Source organism: Microcaecilia unicolor, chromosome 4, assembly GCF_901765095.1.
Source record: "Microcaecilia unicolor chromosome 4, aMicUni1.1, whole genome shotgun sequence".
Lineage (NCBI taxonomy): Eukaryota > Metazoa > Chordata > Amphibia > Gymnophiona > Siphonopidae > Microcaecilia > Microcaecilia unicolor.
Window position 1 is genome coordinate 96,393,835 of NC_044034.1, and position 17,035 is coordinate 96,410,869.

Genomic DNA, 17,035 nt, shown 5'->3' on the forward strand with positions numbered 1-17,035 from the left:
TGCCATTTGTGGCTCTTTGGTGGCTAGAGCCTGCTTTAGATGGGCCGAGAGAGTCTTGGACAGGACGTCGGATGATCTGCAAGCTATCGATTTGGAGGTAGCTCGAATTGAGACGGGGGCAGCTTTTCTATCTGACACTCTGATCTGCTGCGAGCATCTTCTAAGTCCTTGGCTCTGGGGGGTCGCTGCTCGCCGGTCTTTGTGGTTGAAGGGTTGGTCGGCGGATGCGGCCTCCAAGTCAAAGTTGAGCAAGTTTCCCTTTAAAGGTTCTTTCTTGTTTGGAGAAGAATTAGATAAGCTGGTTAATTCCTTAGGGGATGCCAAAGTTCCTCGTCTACCACAGGATAGGCCTCGTCTAGCCAACCGAGGTTCTTTTTCTGGTAGGAGTTCAGTGAGAGGCTTCTGTAGATTTTCAGCTGGTCGCGGTTATCAGCCTCCTAGGACTCGTTTTGGCAATAGGACTCAGTCCTTTCGGGGTCCTCGCAGAGGAGCAGGGTTTTCCAATCCAGGTTTTCGAGCCCAGAGTCGTTCTTCCCAATGAAGGTGCGAGGGCCTCTCCTCTGGTTCCTGTCGGAGCTCGTCTCTCTCAGTTCTATCAGAGGTGGGCCCACATCACTTCGGATCAGTGGGTCCTGGAGATTATTCGAGACGGTTATGCCTTAGAGTTCGCAAGGCCTATTTCAGGCGCTTTTCTGGTGTTTCCCTGTCGCTCTCCTCTCAAGGCGAGGGCGGTTCAGGACACTCTATGAAGGCTTTTAGATCTGCAGGCTATCTGTCCAGTTCCTCCTGCGAAGTACGGGCTAGGCGCTATTCCATTTATTTTGTAGTTCCCAAGAAGGAAGACTCTTTTCGTCCTATTTTAGATCTCAAGGCGGTCAATCGAGCTCTCAGGGTCTCAAGCTTTCGTATGGAGACTCTTCGCTCAGTCATAGTCGCGGTGCGCCAGGGAGAATACTTGACAGCCTTGGATCTCACAGAGGCCTACTTGCATATTCCTATTCGGCCGGCCCACCACAGGTTTTTGCGCTTTGCAATTCTGGGGCGGCATTACCAGTTTCACGCCCTGCCTTTCGGTCTTGCGACGGCCCCACGCATTTTTACCAAGGTCATGGTCGTGGTGGCCGCGGCTCTCAGGAAGGAAGGTATTCTCGTTCATCCATACCTAGACGACTGGTTAATCAGAGCAAAGTCTTATCAGGAGAGTTGCCGAGTCACAGACCAGGTGATGCGGTTCTTACAGTCTCTAGGTTGGGTAATAAATGTACCCAAGAGTCGGTTAATTCCTTCTCAGTCTCTGGAGTATCTAGGGGTCGTTTTCGATACGGCTCGGGGCCGTGTCTTTCTGCCACAGGCCAGGATTGTAAAGCTCCGGTCTCAGATTCAGGACTTACTTCGCCAGCACCGTCCGTCGGCGCGGGATTATCTTCAGGTCCTCGGTTCCATGGCAGCCACAATAGAGGTAGTTCCCTGGGCCAGGCTGCACATGCGTCCTCTTCAGTGGTCCCTTCTGTCCCGGTGGTCCTCTCAGAGGGATTCGATACAGATGCGGCTACCTCTTCGCAACAGGGAGCGCAGCTCTCTGTTCTGGTGGCTGAGGATGAAGAATCTCACTGTAGGAATGCCTTTAGAACCTCCTCGTTGGATACAGTTAACGATGGATGCCAGTCTGCGAGGCTGGGGAGCGCATTGCCTAAGCAAATGGACCCAGGGGCTCTGGTCTCAGCTGGAAGCAGTTCAGTCCATCAACTTTCTAGAGACCAGGGCGATCAGGCTAGCGCTGCAGCATTTCAGTTCTCTACTGGCAGGCAAGGCAGTACGAGTCCTGTCAGACAATGCCTCGGCAGTGGCGTATATCAACCGCCAGGGAGGAACGAGGTGTCGCCTCTTGTGTCGGGAGGCGGAGAGTCTGCTAGCCTGGGCGGAAGTTCATCTCTCGGCCATCTCAGCATCGCATGTAGCAGGAGTGGAGAACGTTCAAGCCGATTTTCTCAGTCGTCACACTCTCGACCCGGGAGAATGGGCTCTCAGCGATCAGGCGTTTCAGCTGATAGTGGACCGCTGGTGCACTCCAGTTCTGGATCTTTTTGCCACCAGTCTCAACTCAAAGGTCTCTCGATTCTTCAGTCGCCGAAAGGATGCAAGGGCAGAGGGAGTAGACGCTCTCTTACAGCAGTGGCCCTCGGGCCTTCTTTACGCGTTTCCTCCGTGGCCGCTGATAGGTCGTCTCCTACAGAGGATAGAGGAACACAGGGGACCGGTAGTTCTGGTGGCATCAGACTGGCCTAGACGGCCTTGGTATGCGGATCTGCAACGTCTGTTGGTGGCGTCTCCCCTTCCGCTTCCACTTCACAAGACTTTACTGGAGCAAGGGCCAGTTCCGCATCCAGATCCGGCTCGATTTTGTCTTACGGCTTGGCTCTTGAACGAGCCCGTCTAGCTAAGTGGGGTTTTTCAGCGACAGTGATTTCCACCATGCTTCGGTGTCGGCGGCGTTCCACCTCTCTCAACTATATTCGCACTTGGAGAATTTTTGAGGCCTGGTGTGCGGAGTTTGGTATTCTTCCTTTTCGGGCGTCCGTGGCTCAGATGTTAGATTTCCTGCAGAGAGGATTTGATAAAGGGCTGTCGCTTTCTTCTCTTAAGGTGCAGGTAGCAGCTCTTTCCTGCTTCAGAGGTAGGATTCGGGGTAAGTCTTGGACTAGTCTTCCCGATGTGGTCGTTTTTTGAAGGGTGTCCGTCTTCTTCGCTCTCCAGTCAGATCATTTTTCCCATCGTGGGATCTTAACCTGGTTCTTACCACGCTGACAAAACCCCCATTTGAACCTTTGCGATCGTGTTCTTTGAAGGATTTGACGCTTAAGACAGTGTTTTTGGTGGCTATTGCCTCTGCGCGACGAGTTTTGGAGTTGCAAGCTTTTTCATGTAGATCTCCTTTTCTGGAATTTTCTAAGGAGCGAGTGGTTCTTCGTCCGGTTCCTTCCTTTTTGCCTAAGGTTGTGTCCCGTTTCCATCTGGCCCAGTTAGTTTTTCTTCCTGTTCTGGGGTCAGCTGCAGGGACTCAGGAGCAGAGACAGTTGCATACTCTGGATGTTAGGAGAGTGCTTAAAAGGTATCTCGCTGTTACGGAGGAGTTTCGTCGCACGGACCGTCTTTTTCTTCTGGTGGCTGGTCATCGTAAGGGGTTGTCGGCTTCCAAGCCCACATTGTCTAGGTGGATCAAAGAAATGATAGCGTCAGCCTACCTTTTGGCAGGTAAACCAGTCCCGGACTCTGTTAAAGCTCATTCAACTAGAGGGCAGGCAGCGTCCTGGGCCGAGTGCTTTTTGGTTCCACCGGTGGAGATCTGTAAGGCAGCGACTTGGTCTTCTCTCCATTCCTTTTCTAAACATTACAGGCTTGATGTTCAGTGTCGACAGGAGGCGGTCATTGCGTCGTGGGTACTTTCAGCGGGCTTGCTGGGGTCCCTCCCGTAGGACTACTGCTTTGTTACGTCCCATCAGTCCAATCCTGGGCCGGTCTGGAGGGATGCTAAGGAAGGAGAAATTAGACCTTACCTGCTAATTTGCTTTCCTTTAATTCCTCCGGACCGGCCCAGGTCCCTCCCTTGGGCTATCTTTCTGTCTGTATTTGGATGTTCAGTTTATTTGTTTGCAGAGCTGTTTTTTGCTGGTTACATATATGTTTGAAAATATAAATGATATTAAAAAAAAAAAAAAAATTAAGAGAAATCATTGCTCTCCTGTTCAGGCCGTACCGCTGCCCTGGTAAGGGTACGTGGTGAGCCTTTTCAGTTAGGCCATACCGCTGCTCTGGTAAGGGTACGTGGTGAGCCAATGCAGTCAGGCCATACCGCTGCTCTGGTTAGAGTATGTGGTGAGCCATTACAGTTCGGCCATACCGATTCGCTGGTTAGGGTTTTCGGTGAGCCATGATGATAAGGCCATACCACTGCTCTGGTGAGAGTTGTCAGTGAGCCTTTGTTAGAGCACGTTTCCAATATGTGCTCCCTGGTTGCTTGAATTCCTCGGGGCACAGACTGTCTTCTTCCCTTTTTTTCTGCTTTGTTAATCAAATACTGAAGCTAGGGTCACATGACCAGGGCTCCTATTGGCTCGCTAGAGTCAGAGTTTTTTTCTCAGTCTCCCAACCTGCTGGAAGGCGTGCACAACCCATCAGTCCAATCCTGGGCCGGTCCGGAGAGATTAAAGGAAAGCAAATTAACAGGTAAGGTCTAATTTCTCCTTTATTTATTTAAAGAGCAAAGTTCATCAACACACATATTAACCATGTGAAAAAGTAACTGCCCCTAAAATTAATGATTGTACCACCTTTAGCAGCAGTAATTGCTGACAAATACTTCCTGTAATTTGATATCAATCTTTCACATCCCTGTTGAAGAATCTTAGACCACTCTTTGCAGAACTGCTTTAATTCAGACACATTCATAAGTTTTTGTGTATTGAACTACTTGTTTCCCTGAGGACAAGCAGACTGCGTTATTCCCACATGTTGGTGACATCATCTGACGGAGCCCTGGTAGTAATAAAGAAAATTCTAGCATCATCCCACCGCACATGTGCTGGTGCCTTCCTGTGTAACACTTGAGCATGGGTCTCTCAGTCTCTTTTTTTTCTGCGGAACTGAGAGGACACATTTTGTAGTCTTCTCACTCTGCATTTTTAATTTTTTTTGCTTTCGTGAGTGCTTTCCTCAGCGGGTAATTATTTCCTTTATTTTATTTAGTTTTCCTGTTTTTCCCTCCCTCATATTTTTCAACAGTTTTTCGGCTTTTTTTTTTTTTTTTTTAAGATTTTTTTGTGAGTGGATATGTGGTTAGGCCACAGCCCCAACCTCAATTTGAATACTCCCTTTTTTAGTTATTCAAGATTGAGGAGTTTAATTTAGCCAAAATTCTTTTCTTAGCATCCCAGAAGACCCCCAGTGGATTGAAGCGGTTCACTAAGTACCATTGCATTATTTCTCTCATGGACCCGCACAACTGGTGCATTGAGGGCCTTGGGCCAAATCATGACCCCTCAGTTTATGATCTTTGTCTTCAAATGCAGGCAAGGACACACAGATTGTGATTGGCTCAACAGAAGAAGCTTTTTGGTTCTTCGAAGTCTGGAACATCATCTTTGGCACCGGCAACATCGACCTCCATGGCTGTTCCTACACTGGTAACCACTGGCAGTGCACTGGCATCAAGTGGGATTCCACCTACCTCGACACTGGGCGCTGTTAGCAGGACCCTGGTCTGGTCAGCTTCGGATCCGACACTAAGGAGATGCTTAGATTCGGCAGTGTCCAGAGGGACCGAGGCTCTATGCCTCAAGGGAAGCCCAGGAAGCATAAGCATCAGTCCTCCTTGACACACAGTGCCGGAAGCACCGGGGCATCGGACTCTCCAGTACCCGAGAAGCGCCAGCATCGAGAGAAGCACTCCTACTTTTTGGAAGAAGTGCAAGTGTGCCAGTCATTGAGTAGCTAGGTCCCCGTTACCAGTTCAGCACTGATGACTTTGCAGGCTGCTTCCACACTGGCTACCATGCCTTTGCTGATGCCTCATCATCGATGAATGGTTTTGGAGCATGCTTCTAGAAGAACTGGCCTTAGTTGCTGCAGGGCACTTCTGATTTGGCATCAACGGTGCTTGTGCCCTTGGCAGAGCAGCCACAGCCCCTCTCTGAGGCTCCAGCGACACTGGTTCTCAAATCATCAACATCAGTACCTCGCAGGGTGCTGGTGCAGGAGCTGGAGCCAAGGCCTGAATAGGCAGTACCCCCTCTGACATCAGTGGAGGAAGCTTCTCTTGAGTCTGAGGGAAGGGCTGCATCTCGACACTCCTCGTGGACGCCGTTCCACTGGATTAAGGCCGGTGCAGACTCTGTCTCCTGATCCTCATGAGGAAGAGGAGTCTGACTGGGACTGCTTATGGGAATCGGATACAGATCCATGTTACTTCTCAGAGAAAAAGTCATATGGTATCCCTTCACCTCAAGAGAGACAGAAATCTCCAGAGGCTCTCTTTCACTAGTTTTGTCAGAGAGATGGCTGCGGTCATCCCATTTAAGTTGGAGACGGAGGAGGAGCCCAGGGCAGAGATGTTATCTGTCTTGGGTTATGTCTCCTCCTAAGGAAAGGGTCACTGTACCATTGTACCCTATCCTTAAGGATGTACTGATGAGGAATTGGGAATCTTACTTCTCAGTACAGGTAGCACCCAAGAAGGTGGATATGCAGTACCGTATCCAGAAGGCTCCCAGATTCATGAAGGCACAGTTGCCTCACCACTCTTTGGTAGTCAAATCCACTCTCAAATGAGCCAAGAGCTCTCGGTCTCATGCCTCAGTGCCCTCGGGGCGAGAAGCCAGAACCTTAGACTCATTTGGGAGGAAAACATTTCAGGCCTCAATGCTTATTGCCTGCATCCAGTACCTACCAGCTCTACACGAGCATTTACTTGGAGTCTTTAGTGAATAGTACACCAAGTCTAGTGGATTCTCTCCCTGCGGAGCAGGCCACCAAGCTTTGTCAGTTGGCCAATAATCTGATGGAGCGTAGGCATTATTTGGCCAGGAGTGCTTATGACACCTTTGATATAGTGTCCAGACTCTCTGGAATGGGTGCGGGAATGCATAGATTCTCATGGTTGTGTGTGTCTGACCTGGAACAGGCTGTTCAGATGTGCCTTGCTGAAGGGACAACTTATTTTGAGAGAAAGTGGGAAGAGGTTGCTGACCTCATTAAGAAGCACACTGATAGTATCCACACTTTCTCTCTCCAACCTCCATCTGCATCTTCTTCCAGAAGAAGATTTTCGAATGGGCAGAGGTGCAGGTTCTATTCCAGATATTTCCTTGTGACCAGCAAAATTGGGGGGGGGGGGGGGGGGGGGGGGGGGATACTGGCCCATCCTAGACCTAAGGGCCCTGAACAAATTTCTGGTAAAGAAGTTCCAGATGATTTCCCTGGGCACCCTACTCCCTCTTATTCAGGAAAATGATTGGCTATGCTTTCTGGACCTATACCCACATTCTCATACTTCTCAGTCACAGGAAGCATCACTTCCAGTATCAAGTTCTGCTATTTGGCCTAGTGTCTGCCCCCAGAGTTTTCACCAAGTGCCTGGCATGTTGCAGATTGGAAGTGTATGTGTTCCCTTACCTTGATGATTGGTTGGTCAAGAACACATCTCAGGAAGGGGCATCCAAGTCGATGCAGTTGACTATTCACGTGCTAGAGCTACTGGGGATTGTCATAAATTATCCCAAGTCCCACCTCAATCCAGTATGACAATTGGAGTACATAGGAGCCCTGCTAGACAAAGCGCATGCTCGAGCCTTCCTACCTCTAGCAAGAGCAGATACCTTAGTAGTGTTTGCCTTGCAGGTCTGCAACAGCCAGCATGTTTCTACTTGGCAAATGTTGAGGTTGATAGGCCACATGGCATCCACGGTGCATGTTACTCCCATGGCATGGCTATATTTGAGAGCTGCCCAATGGATCTTGGCTTCCCAGCTGTCTCCAGCTACCGGGAACCTAACAAATGTCATTCACATCCTACCAGAGTTCGCTCATGCTCTTCTCTGGTGGACAATTCGGTCCAATTTGACTTTTGGACTTCCATTCCAAATTCCACCACATTAGAAGTTGTTGACAATGGATACATTCAACTTCAGTTGGTGAGCTCATGTGGATGGTCTTCAAACTCAAGATCAGTGGTTTCTTTCTAATTATGCTGAGGCTAGAGAGGCCTGCTGTTCTTTGGATGATGTTCTCGGATGTTTTATGACTTCCTGAATGAGTTGTTGCACCCTTAGAGTAATTTTGGCAATCCCAGCCATTCCTGGAATGATTCACCACTGTTGCAAGTTTTCTCTTTTTGAATGTATTGGCTCTCACAGTGGTTCAGCGGAGTCCCAGAACTTTAGAAATGGTTTTATAACCCTTTCCAGACTGATACATTTCAACAGTTTTTTTTCTTATCTCTTTTGGAAATTTCCTTGGATTGTGGTATAGTATTCTTGTAGTGACTACTTCACTCTCATGGTAAGTTTTAATATATAGTGAGATTTAGATTCAGCAAAGCCTTCAGTCAAGCCTGGCTGAGTTCAGTCAGCTGAATCTAATTATCAGTTAAACTAATTGAGTATCTAAGGGATCAGTTATTTTTTTACATGGGTGATATGGGTGTTGGTGCTTTCTTTTTGTTGAACTAGATGTAGTAAACTTGGTGTTATAATTTTGGCAGCTCCTGAGGAAGCAATGTATGTGAAATGGGGAAGTTTCTTTGAGTCGAGCTGAAAGAGTGAAGACAAGCTAAGCTTCCACTGTTGTCTAGAAATATTGAAAGACAGAGATTTTATTGAAAAATGATAAAATGTTAAAAAGTAAAGGGAAGTGGAGTTTTTTCAGACTGGTGATACAATGTCAGTAGCCTTAAAGTGTAGTCATTAGACTAAAAAAAGACATTGATTAAACACTGAAGTCTTTTCCTCCACAACATTATATTATATATAAAATTGTTGCATTGGTTTAGCAGTGAATTGTGTCAAAAGACTAATATACTTAGCAGTAATTTGATATAGTAGGTGTGTACTTTACGGTGATATCAAAAGCATTTATTAACATGTCTTTGTCAGCATGATATTCAGGTGGCCATCAGTGGTATAAACAAATCATTAGGGAGATAGCAATAGGCACGTTGTGGATACCTTAAGAATTACTAGAGAAACAGATTTCTAAATCCATTTATAATTTGCCAGGCTCTTACTACTACTACTACTACTAATTTCTATAGCGCTACTAGACATACACAGCGCTGTACACTTGAACATGAAGGGACAGTCCCTGCTCGACAGAGCTTACAATCTAATTACTCACATTACCATAGTATAGCCCAGCTTGTCAGAATGAGTGGGTCAGAATCAGTGGCCTTATAAATACCATGTAGAGCTCTAATTCTGGAGAAGGGTTTACTTTTTTATTGGACTAGCATAAAAACCAAAATACGGTATGGACACAACACAACTGTTCTGTGTATGACGCCCTTATGTGGCTATACCACATGAACTTTACCTTATCTAGAAATGTTAAGTAGTAGTAGTTATCTCACGTGGCAATACCACATGAACTTTATCTGATCTCTACATCACTCTGTATTTGTCTACACCGGAGTCTGCAATTGCATCTCCGGCACTATGTAAGCCACATTGAGCCTGCAAATAGGTGGGAAAATGTGGGATACAAATACAACAAATAAATATTTTTTTTAAATGGGGCATACGAGCTTTGGTTGACATTCTGCATGCATTAACAATTTGATTTCATTTTTTACGCAGAGTGGTGGGGTAGCTGTGTTAGTCCACTTTTAAAGGTCATTTCTGATCTGAAAAAGGGTGTTGCCTTTGAAAGCTAATTTTAAAAAATGTATTTAGTCCAATAAAAAAAAGATATCTTATTTTCTTTTTTTTATGTTTTATTTCTATAACATTTTTTATGTTAAAAGATATTAGGAATATTTAAGTGGTATTCTTAATAAATATTGGTTGATTGTTTTTGTTTCTTTTCTAAAACACATTCAGTGTGTCATAGTTAATTCTTTAAGACTTTTCTCCAGATCGTCAAGACTCAAGAAGCCACAGTTCAAAAAGAAGTTCCCCTGAGTCTGATCGTCAAAGACATTCCAGGTCTGGGTCATTTGACAGCCGAGAGAGGCTTTCAGAACGAGACCGTCATGAACACGATCGAGATAGAGAACGAGAAAGAAGGGATGGAAGACAGAGAGAATGGGATAGAGATGCAGATAAAGATTGGTCAAGAACCAGGGACCGAGACCGAATCAGAGAACGAGAAAGGGAGAGGAGGAGAGACTTAGAAAGAGAAAGAGAGAGACAAGCTCCAGACATCTCTGATAGAGAGAGAATTGCTGATATTCCTCCTCTAATGGAGCAAAAACGCAGTGAGCCAAAGGTGGCAAGAGATCCTGAACGAGAGAGTGAGCTTGTTTCCCTCATTCCTGAGCCCTTGGAAAGAATAAAAACAGAAAAGGATTTGGAATTATTGCAGCGTATAGGTGATGTGAATAGGAATGAAAAGGCTGAGATTCTGGAAGGTAAGATGTTCTTCAGCACAATCTGGTTTGTAAATTATTCCATGTTTAACATCTGTACCATTTGTTTACAACCGAGACATGCTCATTATGACTAGTAACTCTTGAGCTGTATAACATGAAGGTTTTTCAAAAAATGAACACAAGTGTTACAATCTCCAGAAAAGTGTTCATGGACTAAAAAAAATGAGTTGCTAATTGCAATACAACATATTCTTGCTATGAAGCAAGAAATTAGTGTAAGAAAATTCAAATGAATTAGATAGGGCAAGGAAAAAAGTAGTGTTATCAATGGATCTTCCGACACAAATTCAAGACAGTCATGAGTTATAAACATAAAAACATTTATTGTTGATTCACCACTGAGACTCGACACAAGCCATGTTTTAGTGTTACCGCCTGCTTCTGTTCTTATTTTCTTTTTGATGAAACTCACTAAATATGGCTTATTGTAATAGTTTAGTGAAGAACAAGCTGCCAGACGCTAACGTCCTTTGCTTTTGGTGCAAAGTGAAAAGGACATCGCCGTCTGGCAGCTTGTTCTTTTACTGAGGTATTATAAAGAGCCCTTCTTAGTGCGTTTTATCATGAAAGAAAAGTCTTTAGAGGCCACACACTGGCAGACTCCTGAAGCAGGCGATAACGCTGAAACACAGCCCATGTGGAGTCTCAGTGGTGAATCAACAATAAATATTTTTCTCCGAGGACAAGCAGGCTGCTTGTTTTCACTGATGGGTGACGTCCACGGCAGCCCCTCCAATCGGAAAACTTCACTAGCAAAGTCCTTTGCTAGCCCTCGCGCGCCCGCGCGCACCGCGCATGCGCGGCCGTCTTCCCGCCCGAAACCGGTTCGAGCCGGCCAGTCTTCTTTTGTCCGCACTCGGTACGGTCGTGTTTTCGCCGTGTCGAGCCCCGGAAAGTCGACCTCGCGCGTCCAATTTATTTTGAGCGTGTTTTTTTCCTTCGGGAAAGTTTTCTCTTAGTCGGGAAGTGCTCCGGAAACCCCCCGCCGGGTTTCGTGTAAATCCTCCCCGTACTTCCAGCTTTTTGCCCCGGTAAGTTTTCTTTCGTCGTCGGGGTAGGCCTCTTTTCGGCCTCGGTCGAGATTTTTCTCCCCCTAAATTTTGGTGCTTCAAATTTCGCCATTTCGGCTTTTGATTTCGCCGGCGTGATTTTTCCGCCCATGACATCGAAGCCTTCCAGCGGCTTCAAGAAGTGCACCCAGTGCGCCCGGGTTATCTCGCTCACTGATCGACACTCGTCGTGTCTTCAGTGTCTGGGGGCCGAGCACCGCCCTCAGAACTGCAGTCTGTGTTCCCTGCTTCAAAGGCGGACTCAGGTAGCGAGACTAGCCCAGTGGAACGTGTTGTTCTCGGGCTCTTCGTCGGCATCGGCACCGGGATCTTCGAGTGCATCGACGTCGTCAGCGTCCAGACCATCTTCCTCGGCCGCCCCTGCATCGAGTGCATCGAGGCATCGAGCCTCTGCATCGGCGCCGAGACATCGGATAGCTGCATCGACGTCGGTGGTACCAGGACCTCGTCTGCTGATGTCGTCGGACGGTGGTGCATCGGGTGGAGTGCAGGTGAGGGCTGTCCATTCCCCTGCTGGTGGCGGTGAGCCCTCGGGTGGGTCTCCGCCTACCCTGAGGGCTCCTGCGGTACAGCCCCCCCGAGATCGACCTTCTTCAGTCTCGGCCCCGAGGAAGCGACGGATGGATTCGACGTCCTCCTCGTCGGTGCCGGGGAGCTCCGGTGACATGCTTCGGAAGAAATCGAAGAAGCATCGACACCGGTCTCCTCCCCGTGTCGGCACCGAGAGCTCTGGGTCGCCGAGGGATTCGGCACCCAGCAGGCATCGGCACCGAGAGGACCGCTCACCCTCTGTTCAGGAGGTGTCGATGCGCTCCGCTCTGGACAGCCCGGAACAGCCTCCACGCCCGGAACAGGTACTGACGTCGACGCCTGCATCGACCTCTCAGCCTTTCTCTGCAGCCACTCTAAACGAGAGCCTCCGGGCCGTTCTCCCAGAGATTCTGGGAGAGCTGTTGCGCCCTACCCCTCCGGTACCGGCGGTGCTTGCGCCTCCGGTACCGTCGAGCGTGGCGCCGGCTGGCCCATCGCCCAGGTTGAGGTCCCCGACGTCGGTACCGCGTGCGGTGCCGACCGCGGCCACCTCCCAGGAAGGCTCCCCGACCACGTCGGCGGAGGGAGCTTCGCCGATGCGGGCAAGGGAGTCTACCTCTCGACGCCCCCATCGTGGACGGGGTTCCACGGAGTCGAGCAGGGCGAGGTTGCAGACACAGGTCCGTGAACTTGTGTCTGACACCGAGGGTGAGGCCTCGTGGGAGGAAGAGGAAGATCCCAGATATTTCTCTGACGAGGAGTCTGAGGGTCTTCCGTCTGATCCCACTCCCTCTCCTGAGAGACAGCTTTCTCCTCCCGAGAGTCTGTCTTTCGCTTCCTTTGTCCGGGAGATGTCTACGGCCATCCCCTTCCCGGTGGTTGTGGAGGACGAGCCCAGGGCTGAAATGTTTGAGCTCCTGGACTATCCTTCTCCACCTAAGGAAGCGTCCACTGTTCCCTTGCACCATGTCCTGAAGAAGACATTGCTTGCGAACTGGACCAAGCCATTAACTAATCCCCACATTCCCAAGAAGATCGAGTCCCAGTACCGGATCCATGGGGACCCAGAGCTGATGCGCACTCAGTTGCCTCATGACTCTGGAGTTGTGGATTTGGCCCTAAAGAAGGCTAAGAGTTCTAGGGAACATGCTTCGGCGCCCCCGGGCAAGGACGCTAGAACCTTAGACTCCTTTGGGAGGAAGGCCTACCATTCCTCTATGCTCGTGTCCAAGATCCAGTCCTACCAGCTCTACACGAGCATACACATGCGGAACAATGTGCGGCAGTTGGCGGGCTTGGTTGATGCTCTTCCCCCTGAGCAAGCCAAGCCTTTTCAGGAGGTGGTCAGGCAGCTGAAGGCGTGCAGAAAATTCCTGGCCAGAGGAGTTTATGACACTTTTGATGTTGCGTCCAGGGCCGCTGCTCAAGGTGTGGTGATGCGCAGGCTCTCATGGCTGCGTGCCGCCGACCTGGAGAATAGACTCCAGCAGCGGATTGCGGACTCGCCTTGCCGTGCGGATAACATTTTTGGCGAAAAAGTCGAACAGGTGGTAGAGTCTCTCCACCAGCGGGACACCGCATTCGACAAGTTCGCCCGCCGGCAGCCTTCAGCTTCTACCTCTACAGGTAGACGATTTTTCGGGGGAAGGAAGACTGTTCCCTATACTTCTGGCAAGCGTAGGTACAATCCTCCTTCCCGACAGCCTGCGGCCCAGGCTAAGCCCCAGCGCGCTCGCTCTCGTCAGCAGCGTGCGACTCAGCAAGGCCCCGCGGCTCCCCAGCAAAAGCAAGGGGCGAGCTTTTGACTGGCTCCAGCAGAGCATAGCCGACATCCAAGTGTCAGTGCCGGGCGACCTACCTGTCGGAGGGAGGTTGAAAGCTTTTCACCAAAGGTGGCCTCTCATAACCTCCGATCAGTGGGTTCTCCAAATAGTCCGGCAAGGATACACCCTCAATTTGGCCTCAAAACCTCCAAATTGTCCTCCGGGAGCTCAGTCCTACAGCTTCCAGCACAAGCAGGTACTTGCAGAGGAACTCTCCGCCCTTCTCAGTGCCAATGCGGTCGAGCCCTGTGCCATCCGGGCAAGAAGGGCTGGGATTCTATTCCAGGTACTTCCTTGTGGAAAAGAAAACAGGGGGGATGCGTCCCATCCTAGACCTAAGGGCCCTGAACAAATATCTCGTAAAAGAAAAGTTCAGGATGCTTTCCCTGGGCACCCTTCTCCCCATGATTCAGCAAAACGATTGGCTATGCTCTCTGGACTTGAAGGATGCCTACACACACATCCCGATACTGCCAGCTCACAGACAGTATCTGCGATTTCAGCTGGGCACACGCCACTTCCAGTACTGTGTGCTACCCTTTGGGCTCGCCTCCGCGCCCAGGGTGTTCACAAAGTGCCTAGCTGTGGTAGCAGCGGCGCTTCGCAGGCTGGGGGTGCACGTGTTCCCATATCTCGACGATTGGCTGGTGAAGAACACATCCGAGGCAGCAGCCCTGCAGTCCATGCAGATGACTATTCGCCTCCTGGAGCTACTGGGGTTTGTGATAAATTACCCAAAGTCCCATCTCCTCCCAGTGCAGAAACTCGAATTCATCGGAGCCCTGCTGGATTCTCGGACGGCTCGCGCCTATCTCCCAGAGGCGAGGGCCAACAATTTGTTGTCCCTCGTCTCGCGGGTGCGAGCGTCCCAGCAGATCACAGCTCGGCAGATGTTGAGATTGTTGGGCCACATGGCCTCCACAGTTCATGTGACTCCCATGGCCCGCCTTCACATGAGATCTGCTCAATGGACCCTAGCCTCCCAGTGGTATCAGGCCGCTGGGGGACTAGAGGACGTGATCCACCTGTCCACGAGTTTTCTCGAATCCCTGTATTGGTGGACGATTTGCTCCAATTTGACTCTGGGACGTCCCTTCCAAATTCCTCAGCCGCAAAAAGTGCTGACCACGGATGCGTCTCTCCTGGGATGGGGAGCTCATGTCGATGGGCTTCACACCCAAGGAAGGTGGTCCCTCCAAGAAAGCGATCTACAGATCAATCTTCTGGAGTTGCGAGCGATCTGGAACGCTCTGAAGGCTTTCAGAGATCGGCTGTCCCACCAAATTATCCAAATTCAGACAGACAATCAGGTTGCCATGTTCTATGTCAACAAGCAGGGGGGCACCGGATCTCGCCCCCTGTGTCAGGAAGCCGTCAGCATGTGGCTCTGGGCTCGCCGTCAAGGCATGGTGCTCCAAGCCACATATCTGGCAGGCGTAAACAACAGTCTGGCCGACAGGTTGAGCAGGATTATGCAACCTCACGAGTGGTCGCTCAATTCCAGTGTGGTGCGACAGATCTTCCAGGCGTGGGGCACCCCCCTGGTGGATCTCTTCGCATCTCAAGTGAACCACAAGGTCCCTCAGTTCTTTTCCAGGCTTCAGGCCCACGGCAGACTGGCGTCGGATGCCTTCCTCCTGGATTGGGGGGAGGGACTGCTGTATGCTTATCCTCCCATCCCTCTGGTGGGGAAGACTTTGTTGAAACTCAAGCAAGACCGAGGCACCATGATTCTGATCGCTCCTTTTTGGCCGCGTCAGATCTGGTTCCCTCTTCTTCTGGAGTTTTCCTCCGAAGAACCGTGGAGATTGGAGTGTTTTCCGACCCTCATCACGCAGGACGAAGGGGCCCTTCTGCATCCCAACCTCCAGTCTCTGGCTCTCACGGCCTGGATGTTGAGGGCGTAGATTTTGCCTCTTTGGGTCTGCCAGAGGGTGTCTCCCGTATCTTGCTTGCTTCCAGGAAAGACTCCACCAAGAGAAGTTACTTCTTTCATTGGAGGAGGTTTGCCGTCTGGTGTGACAGCAAGGCCCTAGATCCTCGCTCTTGTCCTACACAGACCCTGCTTGAATACCTTCTGCACTTGTCTGAGTCTGGTCTTAAGACCAACTCCGTAAGGGTTCACCTTAGTGCAATCAGTGCATACCATTACCAAGTGGAAGGTAAGCCGATCTCAGGACAGCCTTTAGTTGTTCGCTTCATGAGAGGTTTGCTTTTGTCAAAGCCCCCTGTCAAGCCTCCTACAGTGTCATGGGATCTCAATGTCGTTCTCACCCAGCTGATGAAACCTCCTTTTGAGCCACTGAATTCCTGCCATCCGAAGTACTTGACCTGGAAGGTCATTTTCTTGGTGGCAGTTACTTCGGCTCGTAGAGTCAGTGAGCTTCAGGCCCTAGTAGCCCAGGCCCCTTACACCAAATTTCATCACAACAGAGTAGTCCTCCGCACTCACCCTAAGTTTCTGCCAAAGGTCGTGTCGGAGTTCCATCTGAACCAGTCAATTGTCTTGCCAACATTCTTTCCCCGTCCTCATTCCTGCCCTGCTGAACGTCAGCTGCACACATTGGACTGCAAGAGAGCATTGGCCTTCTACCTGGAGCGGACACAGCCCACCAGACAGTCCGCCCAATTGTTTGTTTCTTTTGACCCCAATAGGAGGGGAGTGGCTGTAGGGAAACGCACCATATCCAATTGGCTAGCAGATTGCATTTCCTTCACTTACGCCCAGGCGGGGCTGGCTCTTGAGGGTCATGTCACGGCTCATAATGTTAGAGCCATGGCTGCGTCGGTAGCCCACTTGAAGTCAGCCTCCATTGAAGAAATTTGCAAAGCTGCGACGTGGTCATCTGTCCACACATTCACATCTCATTACTGCCTGCAGCAGGATACCCGACGCGACAGTCGGTTCGGGCAGTCAGTTCTTCAGAACCTGTTTGGGCTTTAGGATCCAACTCCACCCCCCGAGGGCCCTGTTTGTTCTGTTCCAGGCTACACTCTCAGTTAGTTGGTAAATTTTTTAGGTCAATCTCAGTTATGTCCTCGCCGTTGCGAGGCCCAATTGACCAATGTTATTGTTTTGAGTGAGCCTGGGGGCTAGGGATACCCCATCAGTGAGAACAAGCAGCCTGCTTGTCCTCGGAGAAAGCGAATGCTACATACCTGTAGAAGGTATTCTCCGAGGACAGCAGGCTGATTGTTCTCACAAACCCGCCCGCCTCCCCTTTGGAGTTGTGTCTTCCCTTGAAGTGTATTGTCTTGCTACATACTGGACTGGCCGGCTCGAACCGGTTTCGGGCGGGAAGACGGCCGCGCATGCGCGGTGCGCGCGGGCGCGCGAGGGCTAGCAAAGGACTTTGCTAGTGAAGTTTTCCGATTGGAGGGGCTGCCGTGGACGTCACCCATCAGTGAGAACAATCAGCCTGCTGTCCTCGGAGAATACCTTCTACAGGTATGTAGCATTCGCTTTATGTTAA

The 17,035-nt window shown here is 49.9% G+C and overlaps 1 protein-coding gene across 2 annotated transcripts in view; it reads left to right on the forward strand.

The window, feature by feature from the left end:
• Positions 1–17,035, forward strand: part of ZC3H13 (zinc finger CCCH-type containing 13) — a 215,599-nt gene that overhangs the window by 175,608 nt on the left and 22,956 nt on the right. For both annotated transcript variants that reach the window (XM_030200507.1, XM_030200508.1), the window contains exon 16: positions 9,623–10,117. In XM_030200507.1, coding sequence (XP_030056367.1) covers positions 9,623–10,117 — 495 coding nt within the window. The remainder of the gene's footprint in view (positions 1–9,622; positions 10,118–17,035) is intronic.